This window comes from Phyllopteryx taeniolatus, chromosome 4 (assembly GCF_024500385.1).
Source record: "Phyllopteryx taeniolatus isolate TA_2022b chromosome 4, UOR_Ptae_1.2, whole genome shotgun sequence".
Taxonomy (NCBI): Eukaryota; Metazoa; Chordata; class Actinopteri; order Syngnathiformes; family Syngnathidae; genus Phyllopteryx; species Phyllopteryx taeniolatus.
Window position 1 is genome coordinate 3978504 of NC_084505.1, and position 27295 is coordinate 4005798.

Here is a 27295-nt window from a genome sequence, read left to right on the forward strand (position 1 = left end):
CATCTCCTTTTTCTCTCTGTCCAATCACTTCAAAACCTTGTTCTATCTGACCGAAACTTTCAATAAATAGTGTATACATATCCATCATAATACAAAGAATCACAGTGACAGATTAAAAAACTCTGCTCTAAAACTGTTCTGGCATAAAAGGGATACAGATTCTCCATTCTGCTTGACCTTAAAAGCCGAACAGGACAGGTTAAAATATGCAGTGGGTATGGAAAGTATTCAGACTCCCTTACATTTTTCATTCTTTGTTATATTGCACCCATTTGCTAAAATAATTTCAGTTCCTTTTTTTTCCTCATTAATGTACACATAGCACCCCATATTGACAGAAAAAAACGGAATTGTTGAAATTTTTGCAGATTTATTAAAAAAGAAAAACTGAAATATTACACAGCCGTAAGTATTCAGACCCTTTGCTGTGATACTCATACATTTAACTCGGGTGCTGTCTATTTCTTCTGAACATCCTTGAGATGGTTCTACACCTTCATTGGAGTCCAGCTGTGTTGGATTACACTGATTGGACTTGATTAGGAAAGCCACACACCTGTCTATATAAGACCTTACAGCTCACAGTGCATGTCAGAGCTAATGAGAATAATGAGGTCAAAGGACCTGCCTGAAGAGCTCAGTGACAGAATTGTGGCAAGGCACAGATCTGGCCAAGGTTACAAAAAAAATTCTGCTGCACTTAAGGTTCCTAAAAGCGCAGTGGCCTCCATAATCCTTAAATGGAAGACGTTTGGGACAACCACAAGCCTTCCTAGAGCTGGCCGTCCGGCCAAACTGAGCAATCAGGGGAGAAGAGCTTTGGTGAGAGAGGTAAAGAAGAACCCAAAGATCCCTGTGGCTGAGCTCCAGAGATGCAGTCGGGAGATGGGAGAAAGTTCTAGAAAGTCAAGCATCACTGCAGCCCTCCACCAGTCGGGGCTTTTCGGCAGAGTGGCCCGATGGTACCTCTCCTCAGTGCAAGACACATGAAAGCCTGCATGAAGTTTGCTAAAAAACACCTGAAGGACCCCAAAATGGTGAGAAATAAGATTCTCTGGTCTGATGAGACCTAGAAAGAACGTTTTGCGCTTAATTCGAAGCGGTATGTGTGGAGAAAAGCAGGCACTGCTCGTCACCTGTCCAATTAAGTCCCAACAGTGAAGCATGGTGGTGGAAGCATCATGCTGTGGGGATGTTTTTCAGCTGCAGGGACAGGACGACTGGTTGTAATCAAAGGAAAGATGAATGAGGCCAAGTACAGGGATATCCTGGATGAAAACCTTCTCCAGAGTGCTCAGGACCTCAGACTGGGCCGAAGGTTCCCCTTCCAACAAGATAATGACCCTAAGACACAGCTAAAATAACAAAGGAGTGGCTTCAGAACAACTCCGTGACTGTTATTGAATGGCCCAGTTAGAGTCCTGACTTCAACCCAATGGAGCATTTCTGTAGAGACCGGAAAATGGCTGTCCACCAGTGTTCACCATCCAACCTGACAGAATTGGAGAGTATCTGCAAGGAGGAATGGAATGGCAGAGGATCCCCAAATCCAGGTGTGAAAAACTTGTTGCATCATTCCCAAAACGACTCATGGCTGTATTAGCTCAAAAGGGTGTTTCTACTAAATTCTGAGCAAAGGGTCTGAATACTTATGGCTGTGTGATATTTGAGTTTTTCTTTTTCTGCAAACATTTCAATAATTTCGTTTTTTTTAATCTGTCAATATTGGGTGCTGTGTGTACATTAAGGGGGTGGAAATTAACTTAATTGATTTTACCAATGGCTGCAATATTACAAAGAGTGAAAAATTTAAGGGGGTCTGAATACATTCCGTACCCACTGTGTGTGTGTGTGTGCGCGCGCACACACACACCCACACACTCGATAGAATGGACTAATAGGGGAAGGGGGGGCGTCGTCCAATATAGCCGATTCTCCATTACATTGAAGCACTTTTCTTTTGAGGCCATATGCACCCATATTACTGGACAGTACAAAATTATTGTTTGTGGGTTTTTTCCTGGACTAAAACCCCTAGTGGCCTTCCTCGGCCGCGCACCTGTCACCAATCAGCCACCTGCATTTAAGCCTGCCTGATCCCGAAAATCCTCGCCAGAGTATTGAAGCTTCTCCAGCGGTACAACGCCTGCCCAGTCTCCAGTTAAGCTACACAATTCCTTGTCATCGTTCTGACCTCCGTGTTTTTCCTTGTCCTCAGTGTTTACTCCGTGTCCTCGCCAAGTGGATTTCTGCCACCACGTCGCCAAGCCAGCCGCCAGTCCTCGTCACTACCTGCCACGCATTCTATGCCTCAACAACCCGCCAGCGCATCTCAAGGACCATTTCTATTTCCTTGTTCAATAAACTGTTCATCACAACCTCTCAGCCTCCGCCTGCTCTTGGGTCTAGTCTCAATCCATTCCTGACAGAAAGTTTCACATTTTATCCAAACTTACCATGGTAGTCCAGTTTTGAGAATTTTTTAAGGTTAGATATAGTATATTCGATGGTTTACTTTCATTTGGAGAACATTTTAAGAATGCCAGCTGACCTTACACACCCTGCACACAGCCTGTTCGACATTCTCCCCTCAGGCAGGAGGCTATGGTCCATCCGGACCGGAACCTCCCACCGCATGAACAACTTCCTCCCCTCGGCCATCAGACACATGAACACTAAATAAGCAGGTTTCATTAAAACTTCACACCTACAAATGATGCTTATTCGACAGACTCAGGTCAAATAGTGGAGCACAGAGTCCAAAGCAAACATGGTGAAGCAGCATTTAGCTATTATGTTGCACACATTTAGCTATTATGCTGCACACAAATGGAAAATGGAATACCCCTCCTTGAGCCGTCACCTTATCGTGGTGGAGGGGTTTGTGTGTCCCAATGATCATAGGAGCTAAGTTGTCTGGGGCTTCACGTACCTGGTAGGGTCACCCATGGCAAACAGGTCCTAGGTGAGGGACCAGACAAAGCACGGCTCAAAGACCCCTTATGACGAAGACAAAAAATGGACTCAGGTTTCCCTTGCCCGGACGCGGGTCACTGAGGCACCCCTCTGGAGCCAGGCCTGCAGGTGGGGCTCATAGGAGAGCGACTGGTGGCCGGGCTTGCACCCATGGGGCCCGGTGGAGCACAGCCCGAAAGGGTAACGTGGGTCCCCCTTCCCATGGGCTCACCACCTGGGGTCGGGTGAAGTGCGAGCTGGACGGTGGCCGAAGGCGGGGAACTTGGCGATCCAATCCCCGGTTACAGAAGCTGCCTCTAGGGACGTGGAATGTCACCTCTCTGGCAGGGAAGGAGCCCGAGCTGGTGTGTGACGGTTGAGAAGTTCCGACTAGATATAGTCGGACTCGCCTCCGCGCACAGCTTGGGCTCTGGTACCAGTCCTCTCGAGAGGGGTTAGACTCTCTTCCACTTTGGAGTTGCCCACAGTGAGAGGCGCCAAGCAGGTGTGGGTATACTTATTGCTCCCCGGCTCGGCGCCTGTACGTTGGGGTTCACCCCGGTGGACGAGAGGGTAGCCTCCCTCCGCCTTCGGGTGGGGGGACGGGTCTTGACTGTTGTTTGTGCCTCCGCACCAAACAGCAGTTCAGAGTACCCACTCTTGTTGGAGTCCTTGGAGGGGGTGCTGGAGAGCGCTCCCGCTGGGGACTCCATCGTTCTGCTGGGGGACTTCAATGCTCACGTGGGCAATGACAGTGAGACCTGGAAGGGCGTGATTGGGAGGAACGCCCCTGCCCCCCCAATCAGAACCCGAGCGGTGTTCTGTTATTGGACTTCTGTGCTCATCACGGCTTGTCCATAATGAACACCATGTTCAAGCATAAGGGTGTCCACACGTGCACTTGGCCCCAGGACACCTTAGGTCGCAGTTTGATGATCGACTTTGTGGTCGTGTCATCGGACTTGCGGCGGCATGTCTTGGACACTCAGGTGAAGAAAGGGGCGGAGCTGTCAACTGATCACCACCTGGTGGTCAGTGGGCGCCGATGGTGGGGGAAGATGCCGGTCCGACGTGGCAGGCTCAAACGTATTGTGAGGGTCTGCTGGGAAGGTCTGGCGGAATCCCCTGTCAGAAGGAGTTTCAACTCCCACCTCCGACAGAACTTTGCTCATGTTCCGGGGGAGGCGGAGGACATCGAGTCCGAGTGGACCATGTTCCCCGCCTCCATTGCCGAGGCGGCCGACCGGAGCTGTGGCCGTAAGGTGGTTGGTGCCTGTCATGGCGGCAATCCCCGAACCCGTTGGTGGACACCGACAGTGAGGGATGCGGTCAAGCTGAAGAAGGAGTCCTATCGGGTGTTTTTGGCCTGTGGGACTCCTGAGGCAGCTGATGGGTACCAGCTGGCCAAGCGGAATGTAGCTTTGGTGGTCGCTGAAGCAAAAACTCGGGCATGGGAGGAGTTCGGTGAGGCCATGGAGAAAGACATCCGGACGGCTTCGAGGAAATTATGGTCCACCATCCGGCGTCTCAGGAGGCGGAAGCAGTGCACCATCAACACTGTGTATAGTGGGGATGGGGCGCTGCTGACCTCGACTCGGGACGTTGTGAGCCGGTAAGGAGAAGACTTCGAAGACCTCCTCAATTCCACCGACACGCCTTCCCATCAGGGAGCAGAGTCTGGGTTCTCTGGGCGGGCTCTCCTATCTCTGGGGTTGAGGTCACCGAGGTGGTTAAAAAGCTTCTCGGTGGAAGGGCATTGCATAGTGACGTTATGTCAAGCTGGGTGAAAATATTGTGCCCTCCGACTGACTGGCGACCAGTTCAGGGTGTTGTCCGTGTTTCGCCCGAAGTCAGCTGGCTCCAGCACCCTGCGACCCTGAACAGGATAAGCGCTGATGGGAATGGATTGATGGATAGGTGAAAATATGGCACCTGTGCATTTCAACTGTCCAGACTTGGTTTTCTATGGCTTTTTGTCCATGGCCCCACAGCGAACACCAACAAAACCAAGTGCAGTGTAAAAAGGCCTTATACATTACAGAACAACAAAGCTCTCAACGTCTCAGAATAAAAACGCCTTCAATCTTTTGGTGTCACCAAATCGTAGCGTACCCTGTGACTCTATAAGAAAGCCCTTGAGATACCCATACCATTCTTTATAACGTTTCTTACCGAAAAATCTTTTTCGAGGTTTGGTAGACATAAAAACAAAGAAAAGGAACAGACTTTCTTTTGCAAAAAGTGACACCAAGGTGAAGGGCAACAGCAAAAGTCAATCATTTGCAGTAAATTTTCATTGAGTGGGGTTTTTTTGTTTGTTGAAATTCATGTTTTATTCTTGGAACACAGTGATTTTGCATGCAACTGATGCATTTTTTGCGCTATTAATATAAAAGTATATACCTGTTTTGAATTTGGAAAAAAAATATATCACATTTTATTTTTCCAATTACGAAGGGTTTGGTGAATGCATGTATGAAATTTGCAGGGTTGAGTACCTCCAACAAGGTTAATCACCATTGCTCTTGGTTGCCTTGTAGCTACATCAGGGCCTTGTTGAACAAGATCTTCATTTTAAATTACTTTTGTTACCTAGCGACACCTGGATATGGTGTTCTTAATGGAGACTTAGATGGGCATCAGTGCTAGTGAGTCATTTGTTTTTGGCAAACCCCTTTCGAAGAGCAGAGCGAAAATACAAAATAAACCATCTTGTCTGTTTAAAAACATTTTAAAATGTTCTGGCTAACCTCCAAGCTACAAATAAAATAGCCAAGGTTAAGCATTTCTCTGACATTATGAACAAACATTCCCATCGTCCTAGAATTTTATTTAATACCATGAACTTAACTATAAACCTTTAAGTCTCTAACCCCAAATCTCTCCAGAGGTTAAGGCATCCACCAATCACTATGAAGAGCTCTTGAAGCGTTTTATTTAGAAAATAACATCAGAGCACAGTTCACTATTGTTACATTTATGTCACACCTGACCCCATCTCCCCAATGCCACAGCTGCCTTTCATCATTTTCAAGCAACCTCCTTCACTTATAGTAACACTGGGTCAATGTATATTAATAGATTATCACTGAACCTTTTGATGATATTGGTCCCTCCATTGAATTCATTCTTAACTCCTGTCTTGCCGCCGGCACCATTTGTATCTGTTTCAAGCATGCAGTTGTAAAAAAACACAACCAGGATGCAAAATGTCAAAACAATTTCTCTAAACTGCCAATTTTCCCCAAAAATTGTCCGTTTTTTGAGAAGGTGTCGTGAACTGTGCTGCTTCCATTTCTCATCTCACCAGAGATCCTAGAGAAATAGATGTATAGTAACCATAATAGAGTTGTAGGTGTATACAAGGAAATCCTCACCTCTTGAGATTTAGTTCTCTTGCTGGCGGTTGAGGTCCCAATGGCCGTCGGGAAAATAGTTGCCACCGCAGCTGATTTCAGCCTCTACCTCTGTATCCATTGCTTTCAGCTAAGTCTTTGTCAAAACACGCTGATTCGAAGTGAGAGTTTGGAATGCTTGCTATGCACCCATAGCTGACCACGCTTCTTCCTCTGTCAATTGACTTTCCCTATCCACTGGTCACGTATTCCTTTTTCACTTGGAAAGCCAAAAAAAACTGCCTGCCTGAACCACTTGTACAACCAAATGTTACACAATAAACCATTGTGACATCGCTAAATCATGCGACAACCAATATACAAGGACGGGAACAACAGCATGGAACAATAGCACACAACGCCGAATGAACAGGATGTTGTCTCGTGTGACGTCACAGTGCCGGATAGAGCCGAAGACCGGAAGGCGCTAGATGCAGAAAGCAGAAGGCGCATTTTGCATCATATTTATCGATTTACCCGCTGTATATCTGCTATATAATCATGTCACAATGGCAGATGTGGTTTGTAAAGGGGTTCTAGAGTTATCAAGAAAAGGTTTAACATCTTTGTCCTCTGACCTTTAAATAATATTGACAATGAAAAGTGAGAACTCTCAACTTCGTCTGTGAGCTGGTTGAACGCCCTGCACGGTTGACGTCATGTAGTAAGAAAAAAGGTTTTCGCGCTCTTCGCATCAAAATTAGTTGGGTGGGAGCAATGGTGTGTGTGTGTGTCACTCACTTTCACATTTACGTAGACACCCGCACAAAGGCACGCACATGCAAACACACACACAGTCGCTTTCATGGACCACAATCGGCAGTGTACTGAGACTGTTGTGCTTGTTTACGTTTAGGAATTTACTGTATTGTGTTGGCATGTCAAGTCTGCACTAAGTTGGTGATTTAATGTGGGCTTCAACTTCACTAATATTTAAGTTATTGCTTCATGTTGATAACATTCTTCTGTAACACCCGGGAGTTCGTCTTAGCCTGCTCCGTCTGTGCCCAGGGAAAAGGCTTGCATCAGTCCCCAGCTGGTCTGATGCGCCCCTTACCCATCCCGAGCCGCCCCGGGTCCCATATTGCCTTGAACTTCGTTACCGGCCTTCCCCCCTCTGAAGGTAACACCGTCATTCTTATCGTCAGAGATCATTTCTCTAATTATGTCCCCTACGTACCCTTCCCAAGTTACCTTCTGCTCTCGAGACCGCTAACCTTCTAGTCCTCCAAGTGTTCAAACTTCACGGAATACCCATAGACATTGTCTCGGACCGAGGTCCCCAGTTCTACTCCCAGGCCTGGAAAGAGTCCCGTAAGGTGGTGGGCGCAGCAGCCAGTCTGTCTTCTGGCTACCATCCATAGTCCAACAGCCAGACGGAGCGGGCAAATTAAAATCTGGAGTCTCCTCTTCGCTGCAATGCCGCACGCAATCCCACCTCCTGGAGCACCTACCTCCCGTGGTTTTAATATGCGCACAACTGCCTCACCAGCTCCGCCATAGGTATGTCTTCCTTCATGTCATGCTATGGTTTCCAACGCCCTCTGTTTAAGGAGCAGGAGCATCCTGTGGCAGTTCCTTCGGTGAGGGAGCACCTGCGGTGGATCCGAACGATTTGGAAGGACATCAGGGCAGCTCTCACTCATTCGGCCGAAAATAACAATTGGTTGGCTGCCGATCTTCATCGCTCCCCTACACTTGTATACAAGGTGGGTCAGATGCTGTGGCTCTCCTCCCATGACCTCCCTCTCCAAATAGAATCACGTAAGCTCACGCCATGCTTCATTGGACCCTTCCCGGTTACCAAAGTCATCAATCCCACCTCTGCACAGTTAAAGTTACCCCAGTCCCTCAGGATCCATCCAACGTTGCATGTATCTCTGCTCAAGCCTGTCTCCACCAGACCCAAGCCACTTCTTATTAATAAGGCACACGACAGCCTGCCTGGACATTGTTCAAAGCAGTGGCGTGCAAAGGGAGTGAGCGGGGGAGTGTGGGGGCGTGGGGGGTAGGGGTGTTTATACGGGATAGTGGCCCAGGGCATCCACCCAAACGGGGTGTATTGAAATTAGGAGAAAACCATGCACCGCTTATCGCCTGACCGATACAGAGGACCGATACCAGGTATCACTATCGGGCCGATTCCGGCCTTGCAGTATTTCAAGGTATCGGGCACTTGTGAAAGCTGCCGATACCAGCCAATGATACTTAAGGCAAAAAAATCTGACCACTGGGGGGGGTGCTGCCAAGGGGAATGGGAAAAACTGCCCAAACAAATGTGTGCCAAGCTTGTGGCATCATATTAAAAAACAAGTTGAGGCCGAATTGCTGGAAAGGTGCATCAAGTATTGAGCAAAGTGTAAAAAAATTGTTAAATCCAAAATTTACAATGACAAAACAAACACAAAAAAAGCATTTTCCCATGTTCTTATGTTGTGTGTAGAATGTTGAGGGGGGAATTCCATTTTGGAATAAGGCTGTAACATAACCAAATGTAAAAAAAAAAAACATAATAATATAAATACTATACTTTGCAGTACTTTGAACTGTACCTTAATGTAGAACAATCTACACAAGTCTGAACAAAAGAAGCGTTCAACATAAAAAAAAATTAAGGGTTCAAAAGCATATAATATAAAGCTTATGTATACATACAGTACACACACACACACACACACACCTGTGCAATTAGTAAGGCCTCAAGCAGTTGTCCTCTGCCAGTGAAGAATGTTACGATTTTTTTTATGTCTCCTGTCGCAATGCAGTAAGGAATTGCATCATCGTTATCCTCCACCATCAGCTGATCAGCTCTCCTGCAATACAAGCATCAAACACTTTTAAAAGGGAGACACAGTTGAGTGTTCTCATTTGAAGGTCTGTAAACATGCACAATATATTTTGCCAAAGTACTGTTTTGGATGCGTTTATAGTCTTCGTGCATCGACCTTACTATACCTCAAATTATATCCTCAGAGCCTACGCAAACACGAATCATTGAAAATCCCTTTTGAAACATTGTCTAAAATGGCCTCAATCATATTTTATCTGTGTTAGTATTTTGCCCACCCCTGTATATCTTGCCATTACACTCATCAGTCATAGCTCAGTATTCTTTTTGTGTCATTAATCCATTTAGAGGTGAAAATAAAAACCTACCTTTGCATCAGTGTTTTCCAGTACTTCATGGATACTCCTGGTGCTACAGCTAATGCTTTCTCCCACTGCCAGAGAGAGAGATTTACACTTAATCACTAATTCATTAAATTCTTAGTATGATTCTTCTTTGTTTTCATATCTCATCTGATGGTACATAAAACAAATAACTTTGTTATGTTAAAATGGAGTTCCATGTTTAGTATAAAATATGTATTTTTTTCTTTGATTTATTTATAAAGTGCAAACAAATGCTCGTTGAGTATACTTTAATTCGTGTGATATACTTGGCAGAACATATGAGAAATTTGCAGACATGCACATGCAGCACCTGTCCAAGCTCCACCATTAATTCACAGTATCGCTGAATCTGTCCTAGCCTCAGATGGATATCTCCTGCTTCTTTAAGGCGCTCTTCTTTACTGGGAGCACCAATACCACCGCCGAATTTAGACATCTTGACAATGGTTAATTCCTGGGCTTCAGACTGAGGGACAAAACAAAAAAGAGGACAGGAAGAGTCAACATAATAATTATTGAATTGACATCAATAGTTTGGGAATTATGGAAAAAGAATGTGTCACTCACAGGTAGGGTGAAAACATTAAACATTAAATTGCAGACACAATATATGCCAACCAGCCACAACATCATGATCATTTGCACAACAAAACGATATAAGATGTCATGCTGTGTTTTTGTTAAGCTTTTGACTTTGGGGTGTTACCCTGGAGCAGATTATTTGTGTTTCGGTATCATGCCGAGCTCAGACTACACAACCTTTTGTGTCCTTCACGACTGACTGTATCTATTGCTATGTCAGACTACCAAACATTTGCTGTCTTGGACTGGGCGATCGACCACACAGGCCGGGGTTAGCAAATGCTAATCCCTGGATCAGACAACAAGACAAATTTGGTCTTTCCCGATTGCACTATATCAGACTACTGGCATCAAATCTTGCCGGATCTCGATCAGACAGTGGCAACACTACAGGACATGTATTCCGATACCACCACATCCCTTCTTTTATGATCACTGGGCTTTATCATGTCAAATCAAACACTGTCGGAGAGGCGGAACCAGAAAAGGTGTCACCGGCCAACGCGACCGGATACACTAATTACCATGGTGACAACAACAAGGCGCCGCGCCAATGTATTGTGTGGCTGAAAAAAAAGAACAAAATGAGGGAAAACGTGGTGGGCATCACCGGTGCTCGGGAGAAGACGTTAATTCAAGGATTGCTTGAGGAATGATCACGTTTTTTTAATACGATACGACTCGCAAGCAGGCAAGAAAATGTTATGTAGCCTAGGAAGCTAGTGCTAGCACTAACGGTTGTACGTAAATATGCCGGCGTTCTGTCGAATCATGCTCTAAAGCTTCGGTAAACATTGGTTTGTGCACGTGAATAAATGTTGACAACGGTGTGCAAGTATGTTAAGAACGGCAAGCACGGGGCTTGTATCAGCGTAAAAATCCTGTAGTCTGATCTAGGCATCAGGGTGCAAAAAATCGGGATTTTCCATCCATCCATCCATTTTCTGTACCGCTTTATCCTCACAAGGGTCGCGGGTGTGCTGGAGCCTATCCCAGCTATCCTCGAGCGAGAGGCCGGGTACACCCTGAACCGGTCGCCAGCCAATCGCAGGGCACATATAAACACACAACCATTCGCGCACACATTCACACCTACAATGCATGTTTTTGGGATGTGGGAGGAAACCGGAGTACCCGGAGAAAACCCACACAGGCACGGGCAGAACATGCAAACCGACTGGTTAGCAAATCTGCCTCACAGTTCTGAGGACCGGGATTCAAATCCCGGCCCCACCTGTGTGGAGTTTGCATGCATCCCTGGCCACACTTCACAAATTATCCCGACAAGACCCCGCCCAATCATTGCGTGTTGTCGCCAAGATCACAGTCTGAGGGCACACATCATTGAGGAGGCGGGACAAGAGTCCAGGCAGCAGGGAAACAGTTTGTCGGCATGCAGGACTGCAGGACATAAGAGCAGGTCCGCAGGGTTCGGAAGCTTGGCTACACAGGAACAGCAAGAGCATGGCGTGCACTCCCAGCATCTGCGCTGTCATCAGGCAGAAAGAACGCACGAAGACGCCACTCAGGAAATAGTAAATCATGGGGGGGTTAATCAGGGAACCGTAAACCCCTACGTCACTTAAATGTCCCAAAATGGTCAACAATCATCACCAAAATTTACGAGTACATCTCTACTCATGGCAGCTTCAACCTCTGAATATATTACAACAATCAGCCCATTATTTTCTAATATGAATGTCATGTGTTCCTATCCTATGTGTCTCGTAATGTCAGAAAGACAGAAATTTACGAATTACAAATATCTCAAACTGGAGTTACGGATAGTCATAATCTAATTGTAGATATCTGTAATGCACATCGTGGATATCCAGAATTGAATTGTAGATATCTGTAATGAGGCACGGAGCATGGTTAGCACTTCTGCCTCACAGTTCTGAGGACCGGGGTTCAAATCGCGGCCGCACCTGTGTGGAGTTTGCATGTTCTCCCCGTGCCTGCGTGGGTTTTCTCCGGGCACCCCTGTTTCCTCCCACATCCCCAAAACATGGACGGTAGGTTAATTGAACACTCTGAATTGCCCGTAGGTATGAATGTGAGTGTGAATGGTTGTTTGTTTCTATGTGCCCTGCGATTGGCTGGCGACCGGTTCAGGGTGTACCCCTCTCCCGCCCGAAGATAGCTGGGATAGGCTCCAGTACGCCCGCAACCCGCGTGAGGAGAACCGGTAAAGAAGATGGATGAATGGATGGATATTTGTAATGACAAACCCCATACACCATGAATGGCAAAAGTGACATCATGCTCATTGTGGATAGGAGGAATCAAGTTACAGATATCGCTAATGTTCTTGTTGACTAGGCGAAATTGAATTACAGATAACTTCAACTCATATCAGCTCTAGCTATTAAATATTAAGAAGGCTTGCCATACCCCGTCACACTATTGGTCACTGTCTAGAAAGGATCTTAGGGCCATGTATGACATGTCACACTATGCAAAAAAACGGAAACAATTCTGACACACCAAACTTTTCACATCGTGGTCGTGAGGCGTCCCAGATGCCAGATTAGCAATCGTGGATGATGTCATCATACACAAGGCGAGGTCGCTTGGTTGCAGAAACAATCGGCCACGACATATCACGTTTGTGTGTGACATGTCTGTCGGGCCCAAATCGGGCTACAATCGTGTAGTCTGAGCTGAATTAGTTTGGGTTTATTATCTGGAGTTTTGTGGTCCTTCGTCTCCTGTTTGTACTTGTCTGTCATGTTTTTGTCTCCACCTGGTTTTGTCGGTTCTACTCCTCGCGTATCAGCCAATCAGCTGTCTCCATCCACTCATGTCTTATCCAGATGTGCCTCATCATCTCCTCAGTCTGTTTGTATTTAATTTTTCCCTCTCTCTCTGATCATTGTTATAACGTTGATTCTTGTTACCCGTCTGCAGTCGTGTTGAGTCTGTCCACCTGCCTTTTATCTGCAATCCACCACACTAAACACTCCCGCCTGTGACAATCAGAAGTGTGTAGTAACGTGCTACATTTACTTCGTTACATTTACTAAAGTAGCATTTTGGATAAATCGTGCGTCAAAGTAGTTTTAATACAGCGTACTTTTTACCTTTACTTGAGTATTTATGTGAAAAAGAAGCGGTAAATTTACGCAGTTGCAATTATCTAAATGCCAATGCCTCCTTTTATTTATCAATTATTGCTTATTTAGCAACTATTTCGTGCATGACATAACTGTTTAGACTACAACTTCGACTTCCGCATTGGGCACTATTTGCTCCAATACAATTTAAGCGCTAGTGACTAGCTAGTTCACCAATCAAACGACACAAGGAAGTTACATGACCACACACGTCTTCTATTGGGCTTCTTGGGCATATGTATTAACACTTGATACGCCAGCCCGGCTCATCAAAGTGCCTACATAGCGATCATGTTGGGAAGGCCGTCATTACCATTGAAGACAATGGCGTGCAACACGCTTTCATGTATTGTAGCATTCGTCTCGGACTGTCTGCCCAAAGGTGGACATTTTAGCCCACTTCTAACTTTAGAAAAAACCTTGCGGTGAATTGCAGATGTTTTGTTGTTGTTTTGGCTGTGCATATTAGCCCACATTAGCCCTATTTTATCACAAGTACCTGTAAAGCACGCATCTTTTGGAGTACGTGTTAATCTCATTCACACGCATGCACACACACACACACACACACTCACACAGCAATATCAGAATTCGCACATTCACATTTTATTTAGTTTTTTTTTTATTTTATTGATGTTGATGCTCTGATTTTAAAAAATACAAAGTTACTCACTATTCCATCAAAGTTCTGGAGAATAATCAAAATTTCTCACAGAGCGCCTCCTCATCCTTACCTATACACATCTCCCAAGAATGTCTCCCTTTCTATTAACCCTTATTGTGTAAAATTTGCCCGATTTTTAAGTTTTATCTCTGAAAATTGTTGTGAATTTGTTTAGATTGACCTAAAATTACATGATTTTGTCTACAAAGAGTATTTTAACACAAATGTAATTGTATTGATATGCATTTAATTCCCCTCGTTGAGCTGTCACCTTATCGTGGTGGAGGCGTTTGTGTGTCCCAATGATCCTAGAAGCTAAGTTGTCTGGGGCTTTATGCCCCTGGCAGGGTCACCCATGGCAAACAGGTCCTAGGTGAGGGACCAGACAAAGCACAGCTCCAAAAACCTGGGAATGCCTCGGGATCCCTCCAGAAGAGCTGGATGAAGTGGCTGGGAGAGGGAAGTCTGGGCTTCCCTGCTAAAGCTACTGCCCCTGCGACCTGACCTCGGATAAGCAGAAGAAAATGGATAGATCTCCCTTTAATGTCCACTGCTTTCGAACTGCTTGAGGGGGCTAAAATTTTCACTAAACTTGACTTACGCAACGCTTACCATTTGGCATGCATTAGGGAGGGGGATGAACGGAAAACTGCATTTAACACTGCCACGGGTCATTATGAATACCTGGTCATGCCATTTGGGTTGACAAATTCCCTTGCTGTATTCCAGAATCTTGTGAATTATGTTTTAAGGGACATGCTCAACTCCTTTGTATTTTTCTACCAAGATGGCATCTTGATTTACTCCCCCGATGAGGAGAGACACACTCGGCATGTCCGGCAGGTGCTAGAGCGGTTACTTGAGAACCAGCTGTACGTCAAGGCAGAGAAGTGTGAGTTTCATAATCCCATCTGTGTCATTTTTGGGCTATGTTCTGGCTGTGGGGGAGATCAGGATGGTTCCAGGGAAGATCTCTACCGTAGCTGATTGGGCCACACCCAAATCATGCAAAGAGGTTCAGCGGTTTCTTGTCCGTCCTGTGTTCATCCATCACAGTCTGGTTTGGTGCTGCCGCAAAAAAGGACAAACTCCGACTGAAACAGAATCCAAACTGCTGTAAAAAATTGTCGGTACCCTCCTATCTACCCTTGAGGACTTGCACGCTGCCAGAACTAAGACAAGAGCATGCAAAATCCTCTTGGACCCTCCACATCCTGGTCATCACCTCTTCCAGCTCCTTCACCTCAGGGAGGCACTATCGAACAATGCAAATTCAAACTAGCAGACATTCCAACACCTTCCCTCTTGCCATTAACTTCTTAAACAGTTAACTTACTTTTCCATTGTAACCTGCTGCCAATTTTGTCTTGAGATTGTTGTCACATTTCTGCCGGGCCAATTATACATTATTTGTGCACTCACTGTTGTAGTCTCACCACTCTGCACTACTTGCATATCTGTTGCTGACCAATACTGACCAGGCATGTGCTTGAGAAACATCTGCAACATTTGCACAATTGATAGCGTTCCAGGATATCACACTCCTAGTCACTTTAAATTGCATACATTTCTTGAAGTTTCTGTGCCATTTGCACAATGGTTTCTGTACCAGACTATTGTTTTATTAGTCATTTCACACTATTCATTTGTGCAATTGTCAAAAAAAAAAAATAATTATCGGCATTACCTCATAAATGGTAAGCTTTTATAGCTCAGTGCTTATGTTTTTATGTCTCAAAAGTATTCCCTGTCAATTGACTGTGTGTTGTTGTACTAGGGCCTACTAGAGCGTACTACCGGAGACAAATTCCTTGTGTGTTTTTGACATACTTGGCAAATAAAGATGATTCTGATTATACACAAACTTCAATGGCATTCGGGACTATGTACAGTCATTCTCAAAACCATTCAACATCATTGCACATTTCTATAACCTGGATCAATGAGAACTAGAACTAACAGACATAACAACAGCTTCTTCCCTCTTGCCATCAACTTCTTAAACAGCTAACCTACAATTCCATTGCAACATGCTGCCAATTTTTTTGTCTTGAGTTTATTGTCACATTTCTGTCGGGCCAATTATACATTACTCGTGCACTCACTGTAGGAGTTTTGCCACGCTGCACTATTGGCATATTTGTTGTTGACCAATACTGGCCACTCATGCCAGAGTAGCCTCTGCACCACTTGCACACTGACTGAGGAGTATCTGCAACATTTGCACAATCAACATTGTCCCAGATTATCGCACTACTAGTCACTTTAAACTGCATACATTCCTTGACATCTCGGCGCCCTTTGCACAATGGTCATTGCACCGGACTATTGCTATATTAGTCATTCAAACTTTTCGGACAATTGTCAAAAATAAATAAATAAATAAATACATTTTAAAAATTGTACCGACATTACCAGATAACAAACAACCCTTTATTGTTCAGTGACTGTTTTTCTCAATGTCTTTATGTCTCAAAAGTGTCTGTTGTCGTACTAGAGCGGCTCCAACTACCAGAGACAAATTCCTTGTGTGTTTTTTGGACATACTTGGCAAAATAAAGATGATTCTGCTTCTGATTCTGATGCAGAAAAGAGAATAAACTTTGAGTTGAATGGTTATGAACTGTCATATAGCAATAGACTAGGTAGGGATGGGTCCCAAGCCCTGGTATTAAACTTGCCCAAGCCTAAACTATTAAAGACTGGAGTATTACCTCCACCCTTATCGGTTCTGTTAACGGTATTGGAGAAAATATTCAAATTTGGTTTCAATTTATTTAGGCTATATGACCATTATTTTTTACCTTTTACCTCTCAATCTTGTTTAACTTTAAATGAAATATAGATATACATCTAAGAAGCATTTTCACAATCGGAGACGAGCCATCTCCCCCATTCTAGTTCCGAGGCACAGCTGTCTCTTTCCCATACCCATGTCGTGCTGTGTTCATATTACGATATGATTCATAGTACAGTGTTAAATAAACCCTCCATCGTGCCATATAACCCCATAGTGTTTCTATTGTTATTTTGATGTGTGGGTTTGGTATAGGGTTAGCTCCGTTGCTACACTACCGTAGTATCCCAGCATTTCCATAACCAGGGACGTACTGGACCCAAAATTTAGCCCAGGAATTTAGATGGAGAGGCGAGAGAATATTAAGTACAATATTTTCCTGTTTTTAGTCATCATTTCTGAATTTGAAGTTAGTTCATTCTGTGTTGTGACATAATCCTTAACATCGCTCCGTCGCTTAATACATTGAACGTTAACATCCGTAAACTCATTTGATAATTGTAGCCGCATTTCCTAATTAATACAAGATGTACTAGCGGATCAACTCTTGTCGCAGAGGTTACGTGTTCTTCGTGGTTTCCCTTGGACCACACCCAGGGCCATGACCCGCAGCACCTCAACACAAAAATACAAAAGACCAGTGCAACAAAGACGACACTGGCTAATCTGATGAGCAGAAATGCTGCTTAAATGTAAGAGTAGCAATAGAGGATGTCCGTTCCAGACGTGGGTAAAGTAGCCAATTATTGTTCTTAAGTAAGAGTACTGTTACTTAACAATAATGTGATTCAGTAAGAGTAAAAAGTACACAGTGAAATAACTACTCAAGTACTGAGTAAATAGCACAAACAAAAATAAAAAATTAAAAAATTGCCATTTACTGCACAGTGTTTTTTCTCAAGTTATAAGTGAGCTGAAATATCCTCGTCTGGGCAGACAGTCCCAGACAAATAATACAATACATGAAAGCTCTTGTTTTTGTTCGTCTAAATGTAAACACAAGTAGCGCGCCGTTGCCTTCATGGTAAAGACAACGTTCCCAACATGGCCACCACGTACGCATGACGATCAGCGGGGCATGTTTATCTAGTGTGAATACCCTGGAAGCCCAATGGAAGACGTTGTGTGAGGTCATGTGACTTTCTTGTGTCGTTTAATTTGTGAACTAGACTTAAACGTCACTAGAGCTTAAATTGGATTGACGCAAACCGCGCCCAATGCGGAAGTTGAAGTCTTAGTCTCGTGCATGAAATAGTTGATAAATAAGCAATAATTGATAAATAAAAGTAGCGAGCGACATTTAGATCATTGTAACGGAGTAAAAGTACCATTACTTCTTAACAGCAGAAGCGGCAGACGTTTTTTTCTGTTGTCGTCAACTCCTGTGACTTACCCAAACCAGGTCCCGAGCTCACAGGCGGAACCTCAGGCCGCATATTAATCCGCCACGGAGTAATTTTCACAATTAAATCTCTGTGTGGATGGTGGATGTGTGGAATGGATCTAGCTGCAAGCATTCAAGGAGTACGAAACAGCCTATAACGTCAGCGACAGTGACCCCCCCACCTCCAGATCTATACGATTCACATAAATGGACTATTTTGAGTTCAAAACGGCGAATTTCGCCGAAAGGAGACTGATTTGCATGTATGCAAAGTCACGAATCATAAACACATGGTGCAGCCTGCAGGCTATAATCTATACCGGTACTCCGGCCGGTGGCCAGGACACTCGGCTTAGCATGCACAATGCACGCGACCAAAAAACAAAAACTGAAATATCACACAGCCATAAGTATTCAGACCCTTTGCTTTGACACTCATATATTTAACTCGGGTGCTGTCCATTTCTTCTGATCATCCTTAAGATGGTTCTACACTTTCATTGGAGTCCAGCTGTGTTTGATTATACTGATTGGACTTGATGAGGAAAGCCACACACCTATCTATATAAGACCTTACAGCTCACAGTGCATGTCAGAGCAAATGAGAATCATGAGGTCAAAGGAACTGCCTGAAGAGCTCAGAGACAGAATTGTGGCAAGGCACAAAATAATTTCTGCTGCACTTAAGGTTCCTAAGAGCACAGTGACCTCCATAATCCTGAAATGGAAGACGTTTGGGATGATCAGAACCCTCCCTTGAGCCGGGCGTCCGGCCAAACTGAGCAATCGGGGGAGAAGAGCCTTGGTGAGAGAGGTATAAAGAAGAACGCAAAGATCACTGTGGCTGAGCTCTAGAGATGCAGTCGGGAGATGGGAGAAAGTTCTAGAAAGTCAACCATCACTGCAGCCCTACACCAGTCGGGGCTTTATGGCAAGAGTGGCCCGACGGAAGCCTCTCCTCAGTGCAAGACACATGAAAGCCTGCATGGAGTTTGCTAAAAAAAAACACCTGAAGGACTCCAAGATAGTGAGAAATAAGATTCTCTGGTCTGATGAGACCAATATATAAATTGTTGGCCTTAATTCTAAGTGGCATGTGTGGAGAAAAGCAGGCACTGCTCATCACCTGTCCAACAGTGAAGCATGGTAGTGGCAGCATCACGTTGAGGGTGTGTTTTTTAGCTGCAGGGACAAGGAGACTGGTTGCAATCGCAGAAAAGATGAATGCAGCCAAGTACAGGGATATCCTGGATGAAAATCTTCTCCAGAGTGCTCAGAACCTCAGACTGGGCCGAAGGTTCACCTTAAAAAAAGACAATGACCCTAAGCACACAGCTAAAATACCGAAGGAATAGCTTCTGAACAACTCCGTGACTGTTTTTGAAAGGTCCAGCCAGAGCCCTGACTTAAACCCAATTGAGCATCTCTGGAAAGACCTGGAAATGGCTGCCCACCAACGTTCACCATCCAACCTGACAGAACTGGAGAGGATCTGCAAGGAGGAATGGCAGATGATCCCCAAATCCAGGTGTGAAAAACTTCATCATCCATCATTCCCAAAAAGACTCATGGCTATATTAGCTCAAAAGGGTGCTTCTACTAAATACTGACCGAAGGGTCTGAATAATTATGGATTTGTGATATTTCAGTTTTTCTTTTTTAATAAATCTGCACAAATTTCAACAATTCTGTTTTTTTTCTGTCAATATGGGGTGCTCAGTGTTCATGAATGTGGGGGAAAAAAAGAACTTAAATGATTTTAGCTTGGCAGACTGGGGTGGTGGTCCCACTTTTTAAGAAGGGGGACCGTGGGGTGTGTTCCAACTACAGGGGGATCACACTCCTCAGCCTCCCTGGCAAGGTCTATTCAGGGGTGCTGGAGAGGAGGGTCCGTCGGGCAGTGTGGTTTTCGGGATTTGAGTTCGCCCAACCAGTCTACGTGTTTTGAGGACTTGGAGAAGGCATTCAACCAAACTACCTGATATGGGCTGTTCGGTCCCTGTACGACTGGTGTCAGAGTTTGGTACGCATTGCCGGCAGTCGGTCGGACTCGTTTCCAGTGAGGGTTGGACTCCGTCAAGGCTGCCCTTTGTCACCGATTCTGTTTATAACTTTTATGAACAGAATTTCTCGGCACAGCCGAGGCGTAGAGGAGGTCCGGTTTGGTGGCCTCAGTATTGAATCTCTGCTTTTTGCAGATGATGTGGTTCTGTTGGCTTCATCAAGCCGTGACCTCTAACTCTCACTGGAGCAGTTCGCAGCCGAGCGTGAAGCGGCTGGGATGAGAATCAGCACCTCCAAATCTGAGACCATGGTCCTCAGTCGGAAAAGGGTGGCGTGCCCTCTCCAGGTCGGGGATGAGATCCTGCCCTAAGTGGAGGAGTTCAAGTATCTTGGGGTCTTGTTCACGAGTGAGGGAAGAATGGAACGGGAGATCGACAGGCGGATTGGTGCAGCATCTGCAGTGATGCGGACTTTGTATCGGTCTGTTGTGATGAAGAAGGAGGTAAGCCGAAAGGTGTAGCTCTCAATTTACTGGTCAATCTTCGTTCCTACCCTCACCTATGGTCACGAGCTGTGGCTCGTGACCGAAAGAACAAGATCCCGGATACAAGCGGCCGAAATGAGTTTCCTCCGCAGGTTGTCCGGACTCTCCCTTAGAGATAAGGTGAGAAGCTCGGTCATCCAGGAGGGGCTCAGAGTAGAGCCGCTGCTCCTCCGCATTGAGAGGAGCCAGATGAGGTGGCTCGGGCATCTGTTTAGGATGCCTCCTGGACGCCTCCCTGGTGAGGTGTTCCAGGCACGTCCCACCGGGAGGAGACCCCGGGGACGAACCAGGATACGCTGGAGAGACTACGTATCTCGGCTTGCCTGGGAACGCCTCGGGATCCCCTGAGAAGAGCTAGAGGAAGTGGCTGGGGAGAGGGAATTCTGGGCGTCCCTGCTGAGGGTGCTGTCCCCGCGACCCAACCTCGGATAAGCGGAAGACAATGGATGGATGGATGATTTTAGCAAATGGCTGTAATATAAAAAAGAGTGAAAAATTTAAGGGTCTGAAAACTTTCCGTCCCCACTGTATATCAGAATTATCCTATTCAAAAAAAGAGACAAAAAAAAGGAGCTTGGCCAGGTCGGCCTGGAATGGACCGGCCGTTAAGGAGTTGTCCCGAAATTCCCAATTGCCACCCCTCCACAACAACATAACACCCGTTATCATTGCGTCAATTCAATTTACATGCAATCCAATTGTGACAATCGTGTTTCCATGTTTGAATGTATGTACATACAGTATGTATGTGTGTATCCATCCATCCATACATTTTCTGAGCCGCTTCTCCTCACTAGGGTTGCGGGCGTGCTGGAGCCTATCCCAGCTATCATCGGGCAGGAGGTGGGGTACACCATGTACTGGTTGCCAGCCAATCGCAGGGCACATACAAACAAACAACCATTCGCACTCACATTCACACCTACGGGCAATTTAGAGTTGTCAATTAACCTACCATGCATGTTTTTGGAATGTGGGAGGAGGAAACCAGAGTGCCCGGAGAAAACCCACGCAGGCACGGGGAGAACATGTAAACTCCACACAAGCGGGACCGGGGATTGCACCCCGCTCCTCAGAACTGTGAGGCAGACGCTCTAACCAGTCGACCACCGTGCCGCGTATGTATTGTATGTAAACTTCAATCAATCAGTTAATTTGGTAGGCTGAGCTGGTAGTTAAAACAGCTGCATTGTTGTGTATTGTTGCGTCATCAGCTTCTGCACACATGGTTTGTTGCAGATACTGTGAATTAGGGAATCTTACTGTTTTAAACTTTAGCAGGTGTTTCATGTGCATGATGCCCTTGCTGTAGCTGCCTGGTAGCAGTGAGTCGTCCTGCCCATTAATGACTGATACCAAATCCCACAGGTTGCTGCTTCCCCCTGGAGGCTATCAGAAAAAAACACATACACATCAGTAAATTAGTCACAAACGGGTTAGAATATCCTAATTAAATTGCTTAAGCATTGCAGTTCTCATTTAATTTTTTTATTGGAATAAATGCATCATTATGGGTCAATCTTATGCTAAATTTTAAACATGTCTCCAAAGGAAGTAAATTTTTGGGGTGAAGAAGCTGCAACTGCGCAATTTCTAACAATTTTGATTTGTGATATGTTTAGTATTAGTATCATGGTGCTAAGGTTATTTTGGCAAAATATTGCAGTGAAATAATGAAGTTTTTTCTCAGGTTCACAGCTTCAGTGTACCAATTATAAAATTTTAAATAAATGTCGTAGCACTTGTGCCTCTGAGCCAGGACTCCCTGGAAATCGAGACCTGATTAGGTAACTAAGACTAAAAATTTCCCTCAAGTGAGATTGTGAGTAGTTGTCTGTCGCTATATGTCAGCCCTGTAATTGACTGGTGATCCATCCAAGTCAGCTGCAAAAGGCTACAGCATCCCCAGTGACCCAGAACAGCAGCAATGATGCAGAAAATGCATGAATCGATTGCAGCAGCATTGCTGACTCTAGAGCCATCTTATTTTGGCTATGTGAAAAACTGTGGCATCAAACTAAATCCAAAACTATCAACAAAAAAAATCCTCCAAATTCTATTCAGAAAATAATTACCGAACAGCATTCGGAGAACCAACGCAGCTTCTTGGCTGTGGTATCAGAGCTTAGTTTCTCCAGCTCCTGTTTGATGTCTCTTGACACTTTACCACAGAGCAGGGGTGGAGAGTTGGGAACCATAGCTTTATCTGCAAGAATATCACCAATGCGGGACCATAACTTTTTAGAATTCAGCACAAGACAAAACAGAACTAACCCAGTATGAGTTATGTATACCAGTGTTTCCAATTATCTTTTCCCAGGGTTGGTTGGTGAGGATGTTTAGGAGCAGAGGAGAGATAAAGGGTGTCAGAGACCAGAGCCTCACTGTACTGTCTCTGCTACAACTGGCCATGGTGAAAGGTCGATTCTGATGACATGTTAAACCTAAACACAAACACACACACACACACGTGCGCGCACACGCACATGCACACACACTTAACACTCTTGACGATTTGTTAAAAGAATAACGTTTCTCCTTTGGTACTGAGTTCAAACATCAAATCCCTCAAAAAAAAATAAAAAATTTGACTCAATAGCAAGTGCCAAATAAACAGTTTGAAATAGGCATATTTTAATGGACTCAATACAAAATCCTCAGTTGTGCATCGACAAATGCATGTTCTAAGAAGTCTATGAATCTCCTAAACCAGGGCTGTCCAAAGATTTTCTTCCTATAGCCGCATTCAGAAAAATGGATGGATGCAAGGGGCCACTTTGAATTTATTTGACTTTTATTGATCAAACACGTGAAAACTAATCCACAGTGAATATAAAAAATCTAAACAGCCCTGTTTAGATTTTTGTGATTTAAAAAATGAAACCAAGATAAATCCTTTAAAAAAAAAATCCACCATGTTACCTCTGACTGCCATGTTGCCTCCTACTGCTATAACTCAATTGAAAAATAAAGGACATTTTTGGGGAGTAAAAATAAATAACTGAAATAATGTAGTGTGCACAACTGCACGCTCTCTTGTAACTTTTTTTTTTTAATCCTGATTGAGTTGTACAGATTATAGGTCATGATAATGGTGAAAAAAGGTTATGAAATTATTTATCTCGGTCTCATTTTTTTCCATCACAAAAAAATGGCCTTTGTACAGGGTTTTGTACATCACATCTTTCTGTTAAATGTGATAAGGGAACTAGTTGAAGGATTTTTCAGGATTTTGTATCCGACTAGAATTGATCCGACCCTGTAATGGGCAGAACTCCACATTCAAACCAAAACCAGAGCAATATTTGTTTTAAGTTTTTTAAAGCAGTTACTTGAGGATCATTAGTACAATATCTTCACAAGACCCTTGACACAGAACAGAAAGTGCAGGAAAGCAAAATTTTCTTTATTCACCATTGTGAAGAAAAATTTTGGTAATTTAGTTGCAAATACTTTCTTTGCATTTCTAGAAAAGCTCTATACAAAAACAAACTTATTAGTACTAGTAGTAGTAGTCGTACTGGTCAGGGGCGTCGCACCCATGGGGGATGTGGGTGTCACAACCCCTCACTTTTTCGAGACCCACACTTTAAGCACTCCCCCCCCCACACACACACACACACACCTTTTTATGAAGTAGTGTTGCAAGCCGTGTCAAATGTTATTTTTAGTATATGCCACGGGCCGTTAAAAAATAAGTTTTTCAGACTCCTAAACAAGAAACATTACCATCAACTTTGAGATGGAATTAAATCACTATTTCAGGACATTCTAAAACTTCAACACACCTGAATCTGTTTGGTGTGTCTTGATGCAATCTACAGAAAGTCAAGAGACATTCATATTCCATTCATTCATTGTTTTACCATAGACATCAGCACCATGGTCATAGACTGTGTCCAGGCAGTTGCCATCTCTTGTGTCCCAAACTCTGATTGTATAATCCCACGACCCTAGAAAAAAAGATGTTGAAATAATATTTACAGCTATGTATCTCTTAATTGGAGTCCAATGTATATAACAGCTAATAACACATCAAGTAAACAAAACATACTGCAAAACCACTAATTTAGCAGACCTAATACAGCATCATTAAAATATAGTAGAGTAGATCTGACGCAGGTGCTTTTGGTTTTCAAAGTGTTTTGCAAGGTGCTTAAGTGATGCAAAACAGTACCTCACAAAAGTGAGTAAACCCCTCACATTTTTGTATATATTACACGTCATCGTATTTCATGGGGAATCCCTGAAGAAATTACACTTTGCTACAATGTAAATTATACATCGTGACGCTTGTATAACTGTGTACATTTACTGTCCCCTCAACATAACTCAGTACACAGGCTTGCCTAAACTGCTGGCTACAAAAGTGAGAACACCCATAACTGGGAAAAGTACAAATTGTGGCCAAAAGTGTCCCTTTTTTTGTGTGGCCACCATTATTTTCACTAACTTAACCTTAACTTGATAATAATAAATGGACCTAAGTTTCCCTTGCCTGGACGAGGATCACCGGGGATCCCCTCTGTAGCCAGCACTGGCGGTAGGGCTCGAAGGTGAAGTTACAAGGTACTGGCTGGCCATGTAGAAGACAGCATTGGTGGCCGCTGAGGCAAAAACTTGGGCGTGGGATGACTTCGGTGAGGCCATGGAGAGCGACTTCTGGATGACTACGGGAGAATTCTGGTCCACCATTCGACGTCACAGGACGGGGAAGCAGTGAACCGTCAACACTGTGTATAGTGGGGACACTGCTGACCGCAACTCAGGGAGTTGTGAGTCGGTGGGCCGAATACTTCGAAGACCTATTCAATTCCACCGACATGCCTTCCCATGAGAAACCAGAGTCTGGGGACTCTGAGGTGGTTTCTTCTCTCTCTGGGGTTGAGGTCGCCGAGGTGGTTAAAATGCTCCTCGGTGGCAGGGCACAAAGGGTGGATGAGAGCCGCCCTGAGCTCCGATGGATGTTGTGGGGCTGTCCTGGTTGACATGCCTCTGTAACATCACATGGACATTGGGGACAGTACCTCTGGATTGGCAGACCGGGGTGGTGGTCCCCCATTTTAAGAAGAGGGACCGGCGGGTGTGTTCCAACTATAGGGGGATTACACTTCTTAAACTCCCTGGTAAAGTGTATTCAGGGGTTCTGGAGAGGAGGGTCCGTCAGGAAGTCATATCTCAAGATGCATTAGGAGCAGTGCGCTTTTCGTCCTGGCTGTGGAACACTGAACCAGCTCAACACCCTCAGCAGGATCCTCAAGGGCGCGTGGGAGTTCACCCAACCAATCTACATGTGTTTTGTGGACTTGTGGAAGGCGTTCGACCGTGTCCCTCGGGGAGTCCTGTGGGTTGTGCTGCAGGAGTATGGAGTACCGGACTCCCTGATAGGATCGGTGTCAGCGTTTGGTCCGCATTGCCGGCAGTAAGTCGGATTCGTTTTCAGTGAGAGTTGGACTCCGCCAAGGCTGCCCTTTGTCACCGATTCTGTTCATTACTTTTATGGACAGAATTTCTAGGCACAGCCAGGGGTGTTGAGGGGGTCCGGTTTGATGAGATCAGTATCCCGTCCCAGCTTTTTGCAGATGATGTGGTTCTGATGGCTTCATCAAGCCATGATCTCCAACTCTCGCTGGAACAGTTGGCTCGCAGCCGAGTGTGAAGCGGCTGGGATGAAAATCAGCACCTCCAAATCTGTTGCCATGGTCCTCAGTCGAAAAAGGATGGAGTTTCCTCTCCAGGTCGAGGATGAGATCCTGCCTCAAGTGGAGTAGTTGATGTATCTTGGGGTCTTGTTCACTTGTGAGGGAAGAATGGAGTAGAAGATCGACAAGCGGCTCGGTGCAGAGCCTACAGTGATGCGAACTTTGCATCGGTCCGTTGTGGTGAAGAAGAAGCTAAGCCGAAAGGCAAAGCTCTCATTTTACTGGTTGATATACGTTCCTACCTTTTGGTCACGACCCACAGCTCGTGACCAAAAGAACAAGATCGTGGATATACAGTGGGTACGGAAAGTATTCACACCCCCTTAAATTTTTCACTCTTTGCCATGTTGCTGCTAATTGCTAAAATCATTTGAGTTCATTTCTTTTCCTCATGAATGTACACACAACACCCCGTATTGACAGAATTTATTTTTTTGCAGATTTATTAAAAAGGAAAACTAAAATATCACACAGCCATAAGTATTCAGACCCTTTGCTGTGACACTCATATATTTAACCTGGGTGCTGTCCACTTCTTCTGATCTTCCTTAAAATGGTTCTCCACCTTGATTAGAGTCCAGCTGTGTTTAATTATCCTCATTGGAGTTGATTAAGAAAGCAACACACCTGTCTTTATAAGACCTTACAGCTCACAGTGCATGTCAGAGCAAATGAGAATCATGAGGTCAAATGAACTGCATGAAGAGCTCAGAGACAGAATTGTGGCAAGGCACAGTTCTGGCCAAGGTTACAAAAAACATTCTGCTGCAGTTAAGGTTCCTGAAAGCACAGTGGCCTCCATAATCCTGAAATGGAAGACGTTTGGGATGACCAGAACCCTTCCTAGAGCTGGCCGTCGGCCAAACTGAGCAATTGGGGGAGAAGAGCCTTGGTGAGAGAGGTATAGAATAACCCAAAGATCACTGTGGCTGAGCTTCAGAGATGAAGTCGGGAGATGGGAGAAAGTTCTAGAAAGTC

At 44.8% G+C, this 27295-nt stretch overlaps 1 protein-coding gene across 6 annotated transcripts in view; it reads right to left on the bottom strand.

The window, feature by feature from the left end:
- The window catches only part of wdr17 (WD repeat domain 17), a 65254-nt gene that overhangs the window by 14770 nt on the left and 23189 nt on the right, over positions 1-27295 (bottom strand). For all 6 annotated transcript variants that reach the window (XR_009788340.1, XM_061772085.1, XM_061772080.1 and 3 more), the window contains 7 exons: positions 24482-24568; positions 22910-23059; positions 22691-22821; positions 21879-22004; positions 9835-9990; positions 9507-9571; positions 9031-9163 (listed from right to left, as the gene is read on the bottom strand). Coding sequence is in view for 5 of the 6 variants with exons in the window: in XM_061772085.1 (XP_061628069.1) it covers positions 9031-9163; positions 9507-9571; positions 9835-9990; positions 21879-22004; positions 22691-22821; positions 22910-23059; positions 24482-24568 (848 nt within the window). In the remaining variant the exon portion in view is untranslated. The remainder of the gene's footprint in view (positions 1-9030; positions 9164-9506; positions 9572-9834; positions 9991-21878; positions 22005-22690; positions 22822-22909; positions 23060-24481; positions 24569-27295) is intronic.